General features: G+C 36.0%; 2 protein-coding genes across 2 annotated transcripts; one reads left to right on the top strand and one right to left on the bottom strand.

Moving 5' to 3' along the window:
- Nucleotides 1-858: 858 nt before the first annotated feature.
- On the bottom strand, nucleotides 859-5,572 carry LOC103995361 (sugar transporter ERD6-like 16). Its single transcript, XM_009415930.3, has 18 exons — nucleotides 5,011-5,572; nucleotides 4,729-4,791; nucleotides 4,358-4,447; nucleotides 4,208-4,267; nucleotides 4,055-4,120; nucleotides 3,813-3,878; nucleotides 3,644-3,719; nucleotides 3,472-3,536; nucleotides 3,292-3,384; nucleotides 3,131-3,211; nucleotides 2,952-3,036; nucleotides 2,813-2,859; nucleotides 2,672-2,734; nucleotides 2,527-2,586; nucleotides 2,390-2,443; nucleotides 2,091-2,150; nucleotides 1,862-1,976; nucleotides 859-1,108 (listed from the first exon to the last, which is right to left on the bottom strand). Exons 1-18 carry the CDS (start codon nucleotides 5,188-5,190, stop codon nucleotides 987-989), a joined length of 1,446 nt encoding a protein of 481 aa, XP_009414205.2. The 5' UTR covers nucleotides 5,191-5,572; the 3' UTR covers nucleotides 859-986.
- Nucleotides 5,573-13,062: 7,490 nt separating this feature from the next.
- Nucleotides 13,063-15,420, top strand: LOC135645348 (heavy metal-associated isoprenylated plant protein 32-like). The gene is made up of 3 exons (XM_065163655.1): nucleotides 13,063-13,293; nucleotides 13,452-13,527; nucleotides 13,697-15,420. The coding sequence occupies exons 1-3, from the start codon at nucleotides 13,255-13,257 to the stop codon at nucleotides 15,178-15,180; spliced, it is 1,599 nt and encodes a 532-aa protein (XP_065019727.1). The 5' UTR covers nucleotides 13,063-13,254; the 3' UTR covers nucleotides 15,181-15,420.
- Nucleotides 15,421-18,906: the final 3,486 nt, after the last annotated feature.

The raw sequence follows: 18,906 nt of genomic DNA on the forward strand, positions 1-18,906 counted from the left end.
AGAATATAGCTTTGCAATTTGATTGATTAGTATTTGAATCAATGATGGGTCAATTTAGTTTTATGGTATGTTTCATCGTAAATTGTATATTATGTGGTCATCTCATAAGAGAGACATTCATGGAATTCCCATTGCTAAATAGAAAAGTAGTTCAAGTGTCATAGAATTAAACTAAAAGATATAGTAGCATTTAAAAGTTTGGTCTCATGTCCAACCAAAATCTTTTCGTGATCAACAAAGATAAATATTCAAAGTAAAATGGAATCACTGATTCAAAATGTTTAAACTCAATTAGTAATAAATATTCATCTGGTCATAAAAAGCAAACCAAGTCTTGTTCTACAATTGATGCGGGATAAATTTCACGGAACTATGATGTCATATTGTATATTTATATTTAAAAAATTATATAATAGAAGATCAAACAAAACTAGTTATTTATGTAACACAAAAAGGATTTCATATCCAAATGCATTTTTTATAAATTACTATATGTTAATAATCCTTTACAATATTTATTCGTAAATTTAATTACTTGAGTATAATTAAAGATTGATGCATCTCATAAGCTATGTAGGTTAAATATTGTCTTTGTAGCAGTAGTTATACCCATCTATGATATAATTAATCAATTTATTAGCTTAGAAGTTAAATTATAATTCATTAAATTAATGAAAAAAAAATATTATTGTATTCCTCCAGGCAACATATGTGGCATCATCATTGTTGATGAGGATCATTTTGGAGCATGCAACATGAGGAAGATAATATGACATGCTGCTTCATCTTTGTTTTCATTTATATTTCTCCTCAATTTCTTCTGTCATTCCATACCATGATTTGTAATTTTTAGTGCCGAACATAATGTGATAATAGTTTTAGAAGAAGAAAATAGTGATAAATGGAATGTGATTTGCTCTTTTATTGCAATTGAGATGTTTACAAACAACTCATGTTTCACATTCACCCATCCTTTTTCTCTTAGTTTACTTGGAGGAGTTGAGTGACTCTTGGATCTCTTCCAATGAACGACCTTTTGTTTCAGGTACAACCCTTGCCACAAACAGAAGAGTTGCTGCACCTGCTGCTGAAAAGAGGAAGAAGGTACCTGCAGATTTGGTGAAGAAAATAAGAGCAGATGATCATATAACTGAAATATATACGACAACAACAACAAGCAGCAGCAGCATAAGGTCAATTTTTGTCTTAATTCTTTTTTTATCAATATCATTTCATAAAAAAACTTAAGCCTTTGAACGTATCGACAATGTTATAAAATTTAAGATGGAATCAGAGTTAAGTGTTTAGTATTTAAATCTTGTAATCTTGTACATACCAATCTTTAAAAATAAAAAACATATGTCTCTCACATGTAGGTGGCAAACTAGCACATACTGAATTAGTGAACTTTGAATTGATTCGGGCATGCATTTTTTTTCCATCTCAAGATTTTAATTAATGTTGCTACATTTATGAGTTTAAACTAGTAGAAGAGATATGATCTGATTTATATTCTTAACATTTTTCCAAATATTTGTTCTTCCACAGTACAGACTTTCCTCTTTGATCTGATGTTGCTAGAACGAAGAACTGTTATATTATCTTTTCAAGTAGCTTCTAGCAAAATGCAAATCTGCCTATGTGGAATTCTTTTAGTACTACAATTACTGCAACACGGAAAAAAGAGACTCAACTTTGAAGTTAGAAGATCTCCATCAAAAGATTTAAGTCTTGTTTAGCTTACACCTTTTACGTCTCTTTCTTTCATAGTTTTTAGTTTTATTGGATTGCGCCAATACATGGTCTTGAAATAATATGAGCACCAGTGATGCAGTACATGATGTAGGAGTTGACCCCTTACCTGCAGAACTCCAGCTCATGAGAAAGTTGAAGGCATAAGAGACCGCCCAAGATCCAAACCAGCTGACTAAAGTTACTAGGCTTCCTCCAACTCCTTTTATATTTAAGGGGAATATCTGTACCAAACATACAAGTTGAGGCAATCTAAGATTTTTAATCACTTCCTTATGATTAAGGAAAAATTAACACAAGATTTTTAATAAAGATTGTTTTTATTTCAGTTTTCTTACCTCAGACATCATAACCCAAGGAACAGCACCCATTCCAATTGAATATGATCCCAAATACACCTAGATATTAAGAAAGAATGAAGTGAGCCATACTCGGTAATGCAATCAGATACAGCATGTAAAAGCTTGTAAAAATTGGTAAGAAACTTTTACCGAGCAATTCAAATTTTTAGTTTTATGTTTTCATTAGTTCTAGCCATTTTAGTACAGATTTTACGACGACGGATGATTATTACTGCATTATGATTTAAGATGGGTCATGAAATGAGAACATCCTAAAACTTAATGTTCTTGCTCACCAATATGCCAGAGAGAGCCAGTGTGGGAACGCAATCCATGTATATTCCCTGTCCCTGTTTCAATAGTTGAGTTTAAATTCAAACTTTACTGAATTCATCAACTTCACTGTAAGTACTACAGAAAGATTCAGACTTACCTTCAGGTAGAATGATATCCCTGTGATAAAGCAACCAACGGAAGACCCTGATGCAGAAACCTGCATTGCAAAAGAATTCTCTCTCTGGTTCACTTCATTGAAACTGGTTCGAAGAGCAAATAATTTTCTATTTCATTGTGTCTACCATGAGCAGAGGTATTCTCCCACTCCTGTCCATCAAAATAGCACCCACTATTGTGGTGGGCACCTGCACATAAGAATCTTGTTATTAGCAGCAAATTTAGTAGAATGTGTGGATGATCAAGTATACTTCAAGAATTGAGACCTGAATGCATCCCATCAGTATGGTCCCAAGGTTGCCTGAAGAGAATCCTGCAGTCACAACATGAATGATAGGCATGAAACTTCCCACTTGTAGTTGACAAGATGCATGAAACCTTATGTTTCTTGAGGTAGTAGTCCACCTGCAGATACAAAGATCTGGCTTGCATAAAATCCAACTCCATTGATGCCTCCAGTTTGTTGAAACACCATTAGACCAACACTCACCTGTAAATTTCAATGTGATTCATCGATACATGCTGATAAAATTATGCCTTTTGCCAAGATTCATGCGGTTGATGAAATTTAGAAATTTGCTTACAATCACTGATCGAATATATCTGCTCTGAAACAGGTCCTGAAACCCAGCTCTTGGAAGGGTCTGAAGGTTTTCAATGCATTCCTGCAAAAGCAAGTTTGATTTACTGCAACTTTGATGCTTTATAATACTGAACACTATGCAATCATGGTTACTGCAAATACTTGAATCTCTGCTGTTTCTTGAGTGATATCAGCATCTTTTCCTCGAAGCTTTTGCAATGCAGATATGGACTCTTTCTGGTGTTCCACCTTTGCCTGCAATTTTGTTCGATGTCAATTAAGGCAGATCGCCATTTGACCTGTATCTTAGTTATATGATATTGTGTTAGGTGGAACAAAAACCAGCCATCTTGGAGACTCTGGAATGAAAACAAGGCCCAGAAGTAGAACAAGGCATGGAAGAACCCCTGCATAAAGATAAGTCAGCATCTTCATTTCTATTTCCTTCATAACTTTTGTAGTTTATGTGTTGTAGTGAGTATAAGGTAAGCATGCTAAGACACGCCATAATTACCTACTAACACCAATGCGCGCCAGGAAACAAGAGTACCAATTATAAATGCAACCGAGTTACCACCAACTAGCAGCAGCTGTGAAGAAGTGCAGCGTAAGTAATTAGATATGGATGAGGTCTTAAATTTCTGCTTTCAGCAAAAAACATGGATAGAAATTTGATACTTTACCTGGTTCAGGGATGTGAGTCCACCTCTTAGATTCTTTGGTGCTATTTCAGCAATGAACACAGGTACCTGTCACAGTAGATGATCTCATTGTAAGAACCTTAAATTATTCTAAACTACGAAGAATCTTCTCAGTTGCTGACCATCCAAAAGCAATTTCTTTTAATTGTATGATGAACAAATCCTTCTCCTTTATTAATGTTCATCAAGCAGACTAAACATATAGCAATTTGCTGTGTTCATACCACATAGGAAAGTACTCCAATCCCATAGCCTGTGAACAGCCTTCCAAGACACAGCAAGAAGGTATCCTTTTAAATGAACCAACACTTTGATTAGCTTATGAAGTTGCTTGCAAGCAAATTAATAAAGAAAGCTGCTAGTTTGGTAGCAACAACCTTGGCAAAGTAAATGGCTAGCCATCCAATAATGCAGACAACAGCAGATATTCTCATGGCCTGCATCATACAAAAAAGAAAAAGAATCAATAAATTGTATACATAATTAAATCTTGAAATTTGATGTATAAGAAAAATCTTGCTTATTACTCCTTTGCGACCGATATAATCTGAAAGATGCCCGCTTGTGACTGCACCAACCATCCCCCCAGTGGTTAATATGGAAGCGAAGATCGAGTACTGAAAAATTGATAGAGAAAGCATGCATAAAAAATTATGATATAAATCTACTTCGAGTAATCATGATGTACTCAAGGTATTGTCATTAAAGCTTAACCACAGAGACATCAACATTTCCATGATGATGTGATGAGCTGACAGTAATGTGAGAAATCCTTCCTTTTCTGCTTTTGAGTTGTTCTTTTTTCTCATGCAACATTTTTAATGATCAGTATGTTTTGAAGTGTCATAGCTAAACACATGATATGACATTATGTCAACAGTGAGGCTTCAGAAGTAACCTGAGATAGAGAGAGGCCAATGTCCTTTGTAATCCCTGCCTGAGTTGGTGCAGAGTAGCCAATCTACAAGATACATCTTATAGTGTTAATTGAACTCAAGCTAACTTTTCAGAATTGTTATAGTCATTACAAATTGTTGAGTGCATCAGTAAATTTCTTTGGTTTGAGTCTTCCTCATTCAGACTGTGAACCACTCTTGCTTAGATGGCCATATCAGAGTCTGTTTTGGCCTTTTATGGCACCCACAAATTTGGAGCTTGTGCAGAGTAAAGAGAAGCTTACACATGAGCCAAACTCAAAGGAGCCACAGACTGCAACCCCAGTGCTGAGCAGAACCATCCACAAGGATCCCTGGCCATCTGATGAAAACTCTTCTGCTTTGGCCAACTCCCGTTGTTGAATGAGAGGCTTCCTCACCTCACTCTCATGGGTGACATGAATGCCATTCTCCACATCCTCCATAATGGCCACTGCAACCCTCTCTCTAACTTGTCTGTCGTTTTTAACACTGTTCGCAGAAGAAATAAAGAAGAGGTGGATGTCAACAATAAGGCAGTGAGTGAAGAATCCTACTATCTAGACAACATGCAGTGTATTGAAAGAGAAGACAGCATGTCTTCCTTGGGTGCTATATATATGCTGAGGTTGGGGAGATCAATGGATGAGCTCCAGAAGTCATGTGAGTCAGTAGCTGTCACTGTGGACTGGCCAACTCAAGGATCTTCTCAAGGTGGCAATTTTGGGACATGACAGAGGAACCCATTGTTGCAGAGCTGTCCAGGATTGCCAAAACCCAAATACTCATTGACCTTGCAAGAAAATTACACTGGATATTAGTCTTAAAAACCTGGATCTTGACTGGGATAAAGGATTTTTGTTGGGCCAGGCAGATAAGTTTCTTTCCTTCATGATCTCAATGGTTTCAAAGCTTTGTTTCCTACTTGGAACAGCACCAAATGGAGAGGTCCAACCAAGATGATGGACTACTGAATCAATCATGGATCCAAATCTGCTGGATCTGATGCTTGTTGATTGGGTATCAATTTCTTGGAAGTTTCAGTCGAGAGATTTGGATTAAAATATTTTGTAACAAGTGTTCTATCTTTTGCTGTCTCACCATTTAAGACAGTTTCCACGTGAAGCATGCCCATATTTCAGTTAAAAACATTTCAAGATGCCTTGAGATAGCATCATGAAGTTATAGAATGAACAATTAATTATGTGTCACATGAGGTTTTTTTTTTCTGTGCATGCAGCAGTTTTAGCAGTACATTATTTAGATAATGAGCTTAATCTGCCAGATTAACATAATAACAATGATGGCTACTAGCCTCCAAAATGGACCATTTGGAAGGACATCATGTCAACTTGCTTGGTTATTTACCATTCTTATATTTTTGACATTTATTCTTTATCTCTATTTATATCTCGACACGATAATAATTTCTATTTAATATTGAAAATTTGTCTCTGTCATCTATCTCCGGTAATCATTTGTCATAATCTAATTATATTTAAGTTTTTTTAATCGAATTTTTGTTTTTTGTTCGATCTATTTCTTTTTAATGAAAAATGAGAGCATGATTTAGAACAATGAAGAAAAATAAAAGATTCAGATATTCATATTCTGTTGTGAACCTATTTGTAATACCTTTAGGAATAGTGTGTAGAATTATGAATGAAGATAATGCGAGTGATGATTGATAATTAGCCCAAAATGCAGGAACCAACACATGAATAATTTAATCTAAATTATAGCTAAGATTTTTGAGAATGGATAAATGTGGTGAATTTACTTCAAACACTTTCAATAAATTTGACACCATTGCTATGTTGACAGCCATGTTGTATACTCTTATCTTCATTTCTCTAATCCTTCTGGGCTTTAGACAAGAATTCATTTAATTAGATATCTGTTTATTGAAGCATTCATTTAAAAAGATATCTGTTTATGTGGCAAATGTGGCTTTCTCTGTAACATGCAGATATGAATTAAGGAAGATGTTTTGATCTAGAAATAGATGCCTTCATCCACATTAGAGATGTCTGTCTGAGAGATATAAACTATGGAGGCTACACAAAGAATGGTTTTGTGATATGCCCAAACCTGCACATGAGAAACTTGGAATCAGATCTATCATGAAAGTAAATAAAAGAATACAATATCATGCCATTTTATTTCCTCAAAATCTACATCATTTTTCTTCTGAATTGATATTTTAGTAACATAAGCAAATAGCAATCCTGAACTTAGTTCTTTAGTTGGGAAAAATTCACCAATTAAGCTGATGGTTGGTATTTGATCTGAAATTATTTTCTCAATGGATGAGGACTCATTTTCACTGTTTCTTTTTAATGATTGCTCTCCTTTTTTTAGCATATATGCTTGATGTTTGAGAAGTCTAGTTTTCTAACAACACCACTTGAAGTAGTTTCAAGCTTTCTCAAAACAAAAGGGCAGAAAAGTAGTAAAAATAAGAGTAATAATTGAGATCATATCTGTGATGTATGAACCATAATCATTTTCATGGACAGACATACTTTTTATACCCATTTTTTTCACTCTATACATCATGCTAGCTTCTTTTTTATGAGAACAAGCATTTGGTAAGGATTAGAGAGAGTTGAAAGGGAAGTAGATAACAAATCTAGCGTCATTAGATTCCTATCATCTTACTAAAATCAACTGATTCCTGCTGTGAATTTTTAGTTCTATATAATTTGATCAAATGAATATTTAGTGCTAGTCAATTTGGTTCAACACTATCATGATTGGGTATGATATGATACGATAATTTATTTGTTAATTTATTGAGTCTGAATAATCGATCCAGAATATAAATCCAAGTTAACAATAATACGTTTGTTATAAGTCAATGTAAATCCTAACTCACTTTCGATATAGGACTAAGTTAGGGTATTTCAGTGCAATCAAACCCGACATCTTCTCTTTTGCTTCTTAAATATATTCTTTTAAATAAAAACTTCGACTCATGTTAGGTAGACTAATTCGTATTTGGTTTGGGGCATTCGATCCCGAATTCCCTTGTTAGAGATTAAGTCAAATTATAAAAATATACAATAATCATCAAATATTCTTCCAATCTCCTAAATTACAAAAAAAATCTATAATTAGGGTTCTATCTTATTTGGATCAACTCATTTCCTTCCTTAATTGTGCAGGAAATTAGGTATGAAATTAGTTAATTCAAAAATATATAATCTTTTATTTCCTTTAGAAGAACACTCCCTCTCCTTGATCTTCATCTGTTGGGAGGGAACAAGGAGGAGGATCATTGAGAGCTATAGGTCCTCTATTCTTTTAGTTGAAATATTTTATTTTACTTATTTAAATTTAATGTCACAATATACAATTTGCTGAGCCAATGAATCTTTGGGCTGAAATATATAGCACACTATCCCTAACCTGAATTGACTCCTTATCAACCCTCTATGATGATATAAAAGGCTGACTTGAGGCCAATTAGACATAGTAGAGCCAAAGGCTGATAGGAACTTATTTGAGGCTAAACAATCCAGTTTCAGGTTTTATTAGAATTCATCATAAACACTTATGTATGATGTGTTTCCGAGTACATGATAATTTAATATTAAGTGCCCTCCTTCTTATGCCAATCTAATAAGGGACCTTTGAAGGTAAGGGAGAGGACAATTGGTATGGCTCGTAGATTCACGATGAATTTTCTATTTGAAAACTTGATGTACTCGTACAATTTTATCCTTTCAAAATATGTGAATTTCAAAAAAATATTTTTAAGGGCAAGGGAGACATGACGGACTTAGCTTTTGGTTTTCATACTCGTCAACCATGGGACTAAATGACCTTAGCAATAAGAAAATTTGAAAAGTAATGCCTTCTGTTGCAAGTTTGGAATCACAATTGCAAGTATAATCTCTTCGAGAAGTCTGATAGAAGGAAGGAAGAGACATAATAATTTGCCAACGAAGGCGACGACGCCTCAGTCTCGACACTGTCCTGCCTTGTGTTGCTGTCTTGCTTGACTCCATCCATCTGTGAGAAGATTCAGATGACAATGATGTTTGTGTGTGCCTTAACACGACAGGATTCTCTTGGCCACTGCATTCTTCCACACACAGTCTCCTCATCTGTCCACATCGATGCACGAAGAATGCATCCTGCAAAAGCCATTGAGCTGCCAGAAGTGCATCAACTGTTGTGTAAGAGTGGAAGGAAACGTGTAGGTTTCATCCATTCATATTTCACTCTCACCTCTCGGCATCGCTGCCTTGAGTAGCACAAGCGTATCACCTTGCATTATATTATCTATACTTGTTTTCGATCTTTTGAAGGACACTCAATAATCGGTCATCCATCGGAGTGGCTATCGACGTAGATTCGTCTGACAAAGAGGAGAAGAAATGGAAGGGGAAAGAGAGACAGCGATGGAGACCTCACGCTGCCCCGGTGCTGCAATCAGGCTTTTGTGTTGCCGTCATCTGCCACAATCGAGTTCTTTCGAGGCTTTTCTGTTGTCGTCCTGCCGATCTCCGCCGTGTAGTAATTTTCCTGCGCGTTACGTGAGCCAAAGGAGACAGAAGGAGAGCGGTGAGAGGTTCGGTGGCTGTCCTGCTTGCAGATTCTGTGTAATGATTTATATTGCCACTGTACATAAACTTCATCTGCTTTCCTCTCGTCACTTGAGATGCCAACACCCTTCTCTCCCGTATCACGCCGAGCTTCTTATACTGTAAAAGAACACTCTCCGCTTTGGACAGAGCCCTTCGGAATACTTTGCATGAGTCCCTCACAACTCTTCTTGAAATCCCAAAAGGAAACGAACAGCAGTAATCTGAAGCAGAATTATAGAACGCAAAAGTAAAAGAAGAAAAAGAGTGTTTCAGAATATTTGTATGATTGCTACTGTAAGAGTCCAATAGATGATCGATGCATGGGTGGGTGTGAAAGGGCTGCTGAAGACCGAAGAAGAATTGTAGATTGGGCACCGAGCTGCGGGCCACCAACATGAATGAATGAACGGAGAAAGAACTGATGCAGAGCACTGAGCCAAAGGTAGTGGAGGAGGCAGTGGCAGTGGCAGTGGCAGTGACAGTGGCACTTGTAGCACACTTGCTCTCTCTCTCTCTCTCTTTCTCTCGTACTGGTCATTCTCAGAGTCAGCCATCTCACAGTCAACTAGCTAACCTTCTTCGTCTTCCTTTGCCAAGCTCAGCATGATCACTGGACCCATACCATGCATCTAACTTTGGATCTCACTCATGCTGGTGTTGTCACTTGTGGATCAGAGTTGACTCACTCATATAGTCTGATGCAACTATTTTTTATGATGATATAAGGTTTCCTCTTACAATATTTGTCCCATTTCAATTCGATAAGTAAACTCATTAACTTAACAAGTCACTCTCATCTAACCCAAATCTCTTTTCCTTGGGTATCTCATCCGAGAAATAAAAATATAATTTAACATGTTTTACATGAAGATCGAAAGTTCGAAATCTTATCCAATATATTTATGAGTGTTAATTAGCCTAACTAATAAAAATTTTAATTGTCAAAATAAATATTTTATTTCGACCCATCGGAGGTGGGACCCACCAATGATTTGCGTCGACCACTGTCCTCTTAGGGAGTTGGATTTTTCTCCCCTTGTTTTCTTAATGCATTGATATGGTAATTCGTATTTACCTTACAAAATTCTATATATATATATATATATATATATATATATATATATATATATATATATATATATATATATATATATATACTTATATATGCGAACAATTTACCTAAAGAATGTCTTTAGTTTTTCTGTTTTTACCATAAAAAAATTATTTATTTTACTCGGAATATCCTCTAAGAGTAAAAAATCAAATTCCATCCTTTTTTTATTTCAATTTTCTGATATTTGATGCAAACAATAGATTTTATAATTGTACAATATTTAAAGATAAAATTAGGTAGATAATTTTATGCAATTGATGTATAAAATATATAATAATAATAATAATAATAATAATAATAATAATAATAATAATAATAATAATAATAATAAATTATATATAAGTAGTAACAATATGATAAAAATATAATAGTATAATATTTTTAGAATAATTTATTTTTTATATCAATAAATTAGAAATAAAAAAAAAGAGAGAACTTAAGAAAATTAACTCAATTATGTAAAAAGATATGACATAACTATAATCTACTTAAATTGCTAATAAATTTATTTCAAGTCTATGGTTTGGTTTAACTTTCAATTTGGATATGCTTACACATTATATGTTGGGATAAAACTACAAAAACATACAAGCGATGATGCATCAAACTAGATTTACTGATCGATGTCGACTGAAGTATAATAAATAGGGTTCCGAGAGTAATAAGATTATCTATCTATCTATAAATTTTTAAACACTTATTATTTTAAATTTAAAGAATCCTCTAATAAAAGAATTCTAATTTCCAAAAGCTTTAAACACAAATGTTGAAGGGGGAAAAACAAAAGATTTTTTACATGGTTTTGAAACCCTTATTATAGAAATCCTCTCCTTGAAGAAATGACCCATTTATCTCAAAATCTTCTTCTATATATATATATTTTTTTGCATGTGGTGAACAGTAAAGACTTTATGATGTTAACCATCAAAATCTTAATAGCTAAGTTAGCTGACATTCTTAAAATTATCAAATGAAGCCTACCAAATGTCAAATGAGATTTTATATCTACAACCATTGATAGATTAGTCTTAGGTTAACTAACTGAAGTAGACAAAAATAAGTAGTGAATTTAATAGAAAGCCAATACAGTAATCACATGTCAACAAAAAAAACAGATAATAAAACTTTATTATTATTATTATTATTTATTATTATTATTATTATTATTATTATTATTTATTCTATCCTTCTTCTGTCAAGCCCAATAGATGAGGATAGGGTGAATTTTTTTTAAAATAATCTTTATATTTAAAAAAAAATTTTTGTTTGTGAAAATCTTATTTTCACCGTTGTCTTGTCGTTACCTCTTTTCTCACTTAGGATTGATCTGTTCGCTCTTGTCTCCTTCTTATTATAATTTTCCTTTTCATTTACGATCGAGATGACAAGAGAAATTTATCTTCCTGTACTACCCCTCTTCTCTTTTCTTCGAAGGCGAGGAAGGAGAGCTAATGAGAGGGTTGAGTTTGATAAGAACGAACAGTGATGGACGACGGAGACAATGATCGATAAGGATAATATCATTATTAAAAAAAAAGATATTTTATAATAATATTTAAAAATTAAAATGCTGTCTAAGAATTTTATAAAAATAGAGATTTTTTTTCAGAAAAAATTCACCATGTCTCTGACAAAGCCCCGTTTCAGTTTACATGAACTGAAATGTATCATTTTCTAAATGTGCATGCAAACATCATTATCAAAATAGCTAGAGAGAGAGAGAAGGAAACATCAGCTGAGAGAAGGAAGCATCCTCAGAGTGAGAGTTTTGGGCAATAGTAGTCACATGAGTTGAAGTTTTGTGGTAGCTGCAGCTACTGCCTCCTCCTCCACCATGCCATCATCAATGTCTTCTTCGGTGGCATTCACCAATCTGCTCCTCCACAGCCAACTCTGGAACGGGGCTTTGTCAGAGACATGACACAAAGCCTGACTGACTCATCTGCCTTTTGACTCATCAACTCTTGCAGCCTCCCTTCATTACATATCCCCCAATACGCATTCTAAGTGATCATACCACATACACAGTCCTGAGAAGAAGAAATAAAATTTTGCTTATAAACCACTCACCAATGATCTCAAAATATATGAATCCGAATCGACTCTCGTAAATCATCGTCTCATATCCTTTGTTGTACTATAATCAAATCGATATAATCAAATGAAGTTTCTTCATATAGATATTAAAAGTATATGAATGAAATAGCTGCACTGAGGTACCTCAGTAATTTAATGTATCAAGATTTTGTTGGTATTCAGGGATTATTATTCATAAATGACAGAAAGCTAAGTATTTTTCATTAACTAAATTTATCCATTAATCAAATTACATATATATATATATATATTTAATATTACAATTGGAGATAATGTTCTTTTAGAGGTTCTTTAATTTTCTACAGTTAATAATAATAATAATGTTATTATTGTTGTTTATCTTAGGTCAGGTGATGATAGGAAAAAGTACAGGTGGACCAGTGTAGAACTGTGGTGCACGTGAATAGCACGTGGTCAAGGCTGGTGTTGAAGTCTGCACACCACCTGAGAAATGGATACAAATGGCCAATGGTTGGGGCAATCAACACTCGAACCCAGGCATGAATCTTTGCTGAGAAAACTCTCAACTCATCTCTCTCTCTCTCTCCTCTTTCCTTGCTTTGGAATGATTTGACTTCACTGAATAAAGAGTTGCTCTTGATCCTTGCCCTCCCTTGTTAGCTTCTTCCTGCCTCCACTTTCACAAGATAATTGCTTGAGGTACAGGAGACACTCTGGTCTTGTTCTCCAGAGAAGTGAAGGGGATGAGTAAAGAGGAAGACATCAGGTTCCTCAAGATACAGGTAAGCCTTTTACCCCTCTCTCTCTCTCTTCTCTCTCTCTACATTCCGTTTCTTCTCCTGGACTCAAGAAGAGCTTCTTCATGTGTCCATCTGTTGTTTTACTTGAAATAGCTTGTAATGGTTTCATTGTTTGGGGGGATGTATTGCTCCAACTGCAGACATGTATTCTTAGAGTGAACATTCACTGTGATGGATGTAAGAAGAAGGTCAAGAAACTGCTCCACAAGATTGATGGTACTTTTACTGTAACACCGTTCTCTGCCTTTCTTTGATCTAAATGTTGTAGCTCCTCCAGTGTGGTTACTTGTGTAGGGGGATTTTGATTTTGCAATTACTTCGAGAGGATTGTTTTGATTTTGATTTTGTAATTACCTCTTCCTTGCTTGATTCCTTCTGCTATCAGGGGTGTACACAACCAGCATTGATGCAGAGCAGGGGAAGGTGACTGTCTCGGGTAATGTTGATCCTGCCACCCTCGTCAAAAAGCTTGCCAAGGCTGGCAAACATGCAGAGCTGCTGGCTCCGAAGGGCGGTAGCAACAACAGCAACCCGGTCCAGAAACCACAGCCACAAGGTGGTAAAGGCCAGCAGAAGGACAATGGGAAGCCTCTGAAGGGTGGAAATGGTGGTGGTGGAGCTGGAGCTGGGGTTGGTGGGAAGGACCAGAAAGGCCAGCACCCGCAACCGACACCACAGCAGCAGCTGCTGCTTCAGCAACAGCTGCAGCAGCTACAGCAGATGAAAGGGTCCAAAGATGTGCAGCTGCCTCAGCTGAAAAACTTCAACTTCCTACCACCGAAGGATCCCAAATCTGTGAGCTTCAGCTTGCCTCCCAAGGGCTTTGATGACTACGATGACGAAGATGATTTCGATGATGATGAATTTGATGACGACGACGATGATGAAATGGATGAGTTCGACTGCTATGACGCTGACTTCGACGACGACTTCAAGAACATCAAGATCAAGCCTGCGGTTGCGACGCCGAATGGGAATGCCATGAAGGATAAGAAGGGCGGAAATGGCGGTGGTGGCAGCGGTAAGAAAGGCGCAGATGTGCCTGTGCAGAAAAAAGTCATGTGCAATACCAATGAGCCGAAGATTGGTATTGGTGGAAGTGGTAAAAACGGGGGGGGTGGTGGTGGTGGTGGAAATCAAAACCAGGGTGGTATTGGTGGTGGATCTGCCACTAAGAATAATGGTGTTGGTGGGGGGAAGAATGGTGGTAATGCTGGGCCACAGAACGGTAAGAATGGCGCTAATAGCAACAAAGGAGCTCCCATTGGCAATGGCAGCATCAATGCCAGTGGCCAAGCTGGGAACTGCAACACCAATCCAGTCAATGGAGCCAAGAGAATGTTCGTGAAGAACGAGGTGGGCGGTGGTGGTGGCGGCGGCGGCCATCTTATGATGAATCCAAGCATGATCGGCCAAGGACTCCCTGGCCTGGGTGTAGTACACCAGATGGGTACCATGCAAGCTCCGATGGGCCAGATGGGGAACTTTCCGGCCGCCGCGGCGGTGCAAGCCCACCCGGCGGGAGGCCCACCGCCCGGGTATTATCAAGGAGGGATGGTGGCGCCACCGCCCGAGGTGATCGCCGCTGCCCATCCATACCAGCAGCAGCAGTACATGGCTGCAATGCTGCAGCAGCAACAAATGCAACAGCAGCAGCAGCAGCAGATGCAGCAGCAGAGGATGATGATGATGAATGCCCAGGATCGCGCCTTCCAGCCAATGATAGGTTATTCTCGACCACCGTTACCGATGTACTACAACATGCCACCGGCGCCGGCACTGGCACCAGCGACGGCACCGCACCAAGGCGATTCCTACACCACCTACTTCAGTGATGAGAACACCAGCAGCAGTTGCTCAATCATGTGAACCAAGCTTGATTGCTTGAACCTTGTGTTTCTCACTCTACATCTCATTTCGAGTTCACTGGGTGGGGAAATTTGTCATCCAAAGAGAAGAGGCTTAGTGGAGTCTCTGCCGCAGATACATGAAAAATGGGTAATTCACCATTTTTTTTTCTCTTCTTATTCTCCTTTGTTTTCTAGTTAGGTAAGAAACTATATATATGTTTCAGGTGCAATTTATATAGAAAGGTCTTATTTTATATTATCTAGCAAGGATTTGAGAGTTGTACTTTGGTTCTTCTCTTTTAGGACTTGTGGTGGAGATGATGAGGGAGCTATCAAGCTTTCCTGTTATGTGTCACTGTGTTCACAAACTTCAGATTGCTAGTAATAATGATCAAAGTGTCTTTCACTTTGCTTCTTTCTTTCTTTCTTTTGCTGCAGTAGGTTAGAAATCTTTTCTGCTTTGAGCACATGCAAGTTGCCATTGCAGTCTCAAGGATGATGACGAAACCTCGAGGTCTCGAGCGTTTCCATGGCGTGAAATGAGGTCTTGTATGAACTCCTTTGTTCTCGGAATAGCATTAGAATGCACAGTCTCCTTATGACCGATGCTTATGAGTCAGAAATCACGTTCCCTCTGCTTGGGGATGGGAGCTAATCCTACGACTCTTCCTCTCTCTGTGGCTCTGAAAGAAAAAGAAAAAGGAGAAAGAGAGAATGATGCTTTGAAGTCTTGGGAGGCGAGCTTGGGAGGATGAAATGATGCCCTCCTCTGTTCTCACTCAACCTTTTCTTTCTCCTCCTCCTCCTCCTTCTTCCTTTCTTTACTCGACTCCATAAGTCTCTGCTCCCAAAAACTTTTGACCCAAATTGTCCTGATACATCGATTACATCTCTTTCTCTCTCTCTCTCTGGAATCACTGATAACAACAGTTCTTCCAATGGAAGGTGGTGGGTGGACTCGAAGTCTCCCCCATCTCCGTTCCCGATTCCAACGGAGAAGAAGAGTCTCTGAAACCGTGTTCCCCAAATCAAACGACAAATCTACCGCGTGGATCGAGGCATGCAAGGGTGTCAGGATTTGCACGTACGGAGGGTATCAGTCAATTGCCCTACACCGTCCTTGACGACTCATTTACTCCACGTCCAATCCATCGTCCTTTTTTATCCTCACAGACAGGGCTCCTACTGCCATTACGATCCATCAATCGCGTCCACTACCAATCCATCGATGCCATTTCTTCTGCTTGGCATGGGAAATGCGATGTCTGATCTCTCGGATCACTCCGAGTCGAACCTACTCCTAGTAGGTGAGGATTAAGCCTTCTCCCTTCGTCTTCTTTATCGGGATGTGGGCGCGTGGCTTCACTTCCAATGGGTAATGGACAGAGAGATCACGGGTTACCTCTGTAACACCCAACCACACACACACCCACAGGCCATGAAGACTTTGACCAGCCTCTCATCTGCGTTACTGCTCTTCTTTTGCTTTTTTTCTATCTAACGTTGGAGAAGGACATCTTTCTCGTGACTAGCCGTTGGGATCTCTTCTTTCTCTCTCTCTGTGTAAAGAGAGAGGAAAGTTAAGAGTGAGATTGTGAGGCCCAGCCAGCATTATTATAAATTTATTATTTCATTTAAATATTACATGTAATATAATATACTTACTAAATGATTTGCAAGGATTGAGATTTGGGATTTTGTTTTTTATTATAATAATTGCCACAAAATAATCCCCTTATTTATAATAATATATTGTATCATGATTTATTTCTTTGCACACCATTTGATGGGTTTTACTTCTAGTTATTGTTCTCAAAGGCATGACATATTGGGCAAAGATATTGTTACTACTAGTTGGATTTTGGAGTATGATAAAGATGATTTTTAAATAATCTAAGATTGATAATGCAATTTCAAAAAGAGAATTGGTGGGCAAATATCTTAGTGCTATAAATTAAAGATCAAATCATACAATGCATCATTTGATATCTTGATGTTATGTTACTTTATTTTTATGAGAATTCACATGAAATCCATTTTAGACTTTAGTTAGAGAGATGAAGGAAATATATGTGAAAATTAAATTTAACAATGATATGTGAGAGAATTTCTATAATTTTATTCAATAGAATAAATAGTTTATTAGAGATACTATATAAGATGAATTTTCTAAAAAAAAAGTTTTTATTGATTTCAAAGGTTTCTCTTCTTTCATGAGCCACGCTAATCGTGCCCTAAACCTTAAACTTTCATCATTGTTTTTTTATTTTTTATATCCTAAATTAGGTTGTTTTAACTCCTCTCGCACCCAAATATGACTTTTTTTCCCTATTTTTTTCTATCATATTTTTTTTTCTTTTATGCCCTAAACCTTAAACTCTCATCAATTGTTTCCTTTCCTCTTGTGTTGTAGCTCATATCGACTCTTTTTTCTTCTTGTGTTACTCTCATCGATATGTTCCCTAGTAACCCTAGTCCCATTGACCCTCACTCCCCTAGAAAAATCTAAAACATTCACATTCGTTAATTATCCAAAGATAAATCTCTCTCTTCTCTTATGAAGATTTAGTTTGTTGCAGGATACTTGTCGATGTTTTCTTATTAATTGTATTCTCTTTAGAGCGACTGTCATTTCTCTTTACGATTGTCTCATTTCTTATTACTTGTTTGTGTTCTTCTCATTTGTTACATTGTATCTAATACTACTTATCTCACCATTTAATTTTTGCACTAGATTTTTTCCTTTTATTTTAATTTTTTAATTTTCATGTTTTACAGCCCTATATGTTAGCATAATTTTCTTAGCACTTTTATATCTACATTTAATATTTTTTTCCAAGCTTAACATGATGCCTATTTGGCATAATATTATTCCTAAACTATTAAACATAATAATATTATTGTTGAACTTTTAAATATAATAGTATTTTTAGATAAGACTTTATATCACTTGGGTGATGTTAGTCATAATCAACTATAAATATCTATTTGAATCATGGTAGTATATTAAATAGTTTATAATGTATTTTTTATTCCATTTAACTTATTTATAATATTTTTAATTAATTGTATTAAGTACTTTTTATTGAAGTACTAAAACCACTATAAAACTATTAAAAACGTTGTAAATGACATCTATATTTTAGCCAATTCAATTTCAATTATATCATTACTTTTTATTTTTATCTAAGAAACTTTGGTTATTCAAATCAAATGACCACCTGGTTGTTTTTGTCTTCTAACATGAGTAACTTCTCTATCAATAATATATGATGACCACCTATTTGTCTCTGGTGGGATAATTCTATTCTAATTAGCAGTCTTGTTGAGAATAATGCATCATTAAGAAGATCATCATCCCAATAAACACAAATATTATCAACTGACATTTAGTCATTTCAAATAGGGAATGATACAATCAACATGATAATCATCAACATTAGATTAAAAATTATGAAACATCATTACAATGTTTTCATTCATATACATAAGGGGTCATTTTCCAAATTCTTATATCTTTTTGGGGATAATTATATATTACCCCTTATAATTAACTATAATTAGTATTCCGATCTCTATTATTTAAAAAATAGTACTAGGTTCATATACTTACAAAGGTAAAATATTTAACCATAATTCTTAATTTTATTGACGAAAAATTATCACGTAAAAAAAAACACAAATGAAAAGAATAAAATATAACTTTATTATCTTTTTAAATTATTAATTTTATATAAACTTTATT

Source organism: Musa acuminata, chromosome BXJ3-8 (assembly GCF_036884655.1).
Source record: "Musa acuminata AAA Group cultivar baxijiao chromosome BXJ3-8, Cavendish_Baxijiao_AAA, whole genome shotgun sequence".
NCBI classification, from domain to species: Eukaryota; Viridiplantae; Streptophyta; class Magnoliopsida; order Zingiberales; family Musaceae; genus Musa; species Musa acuminata.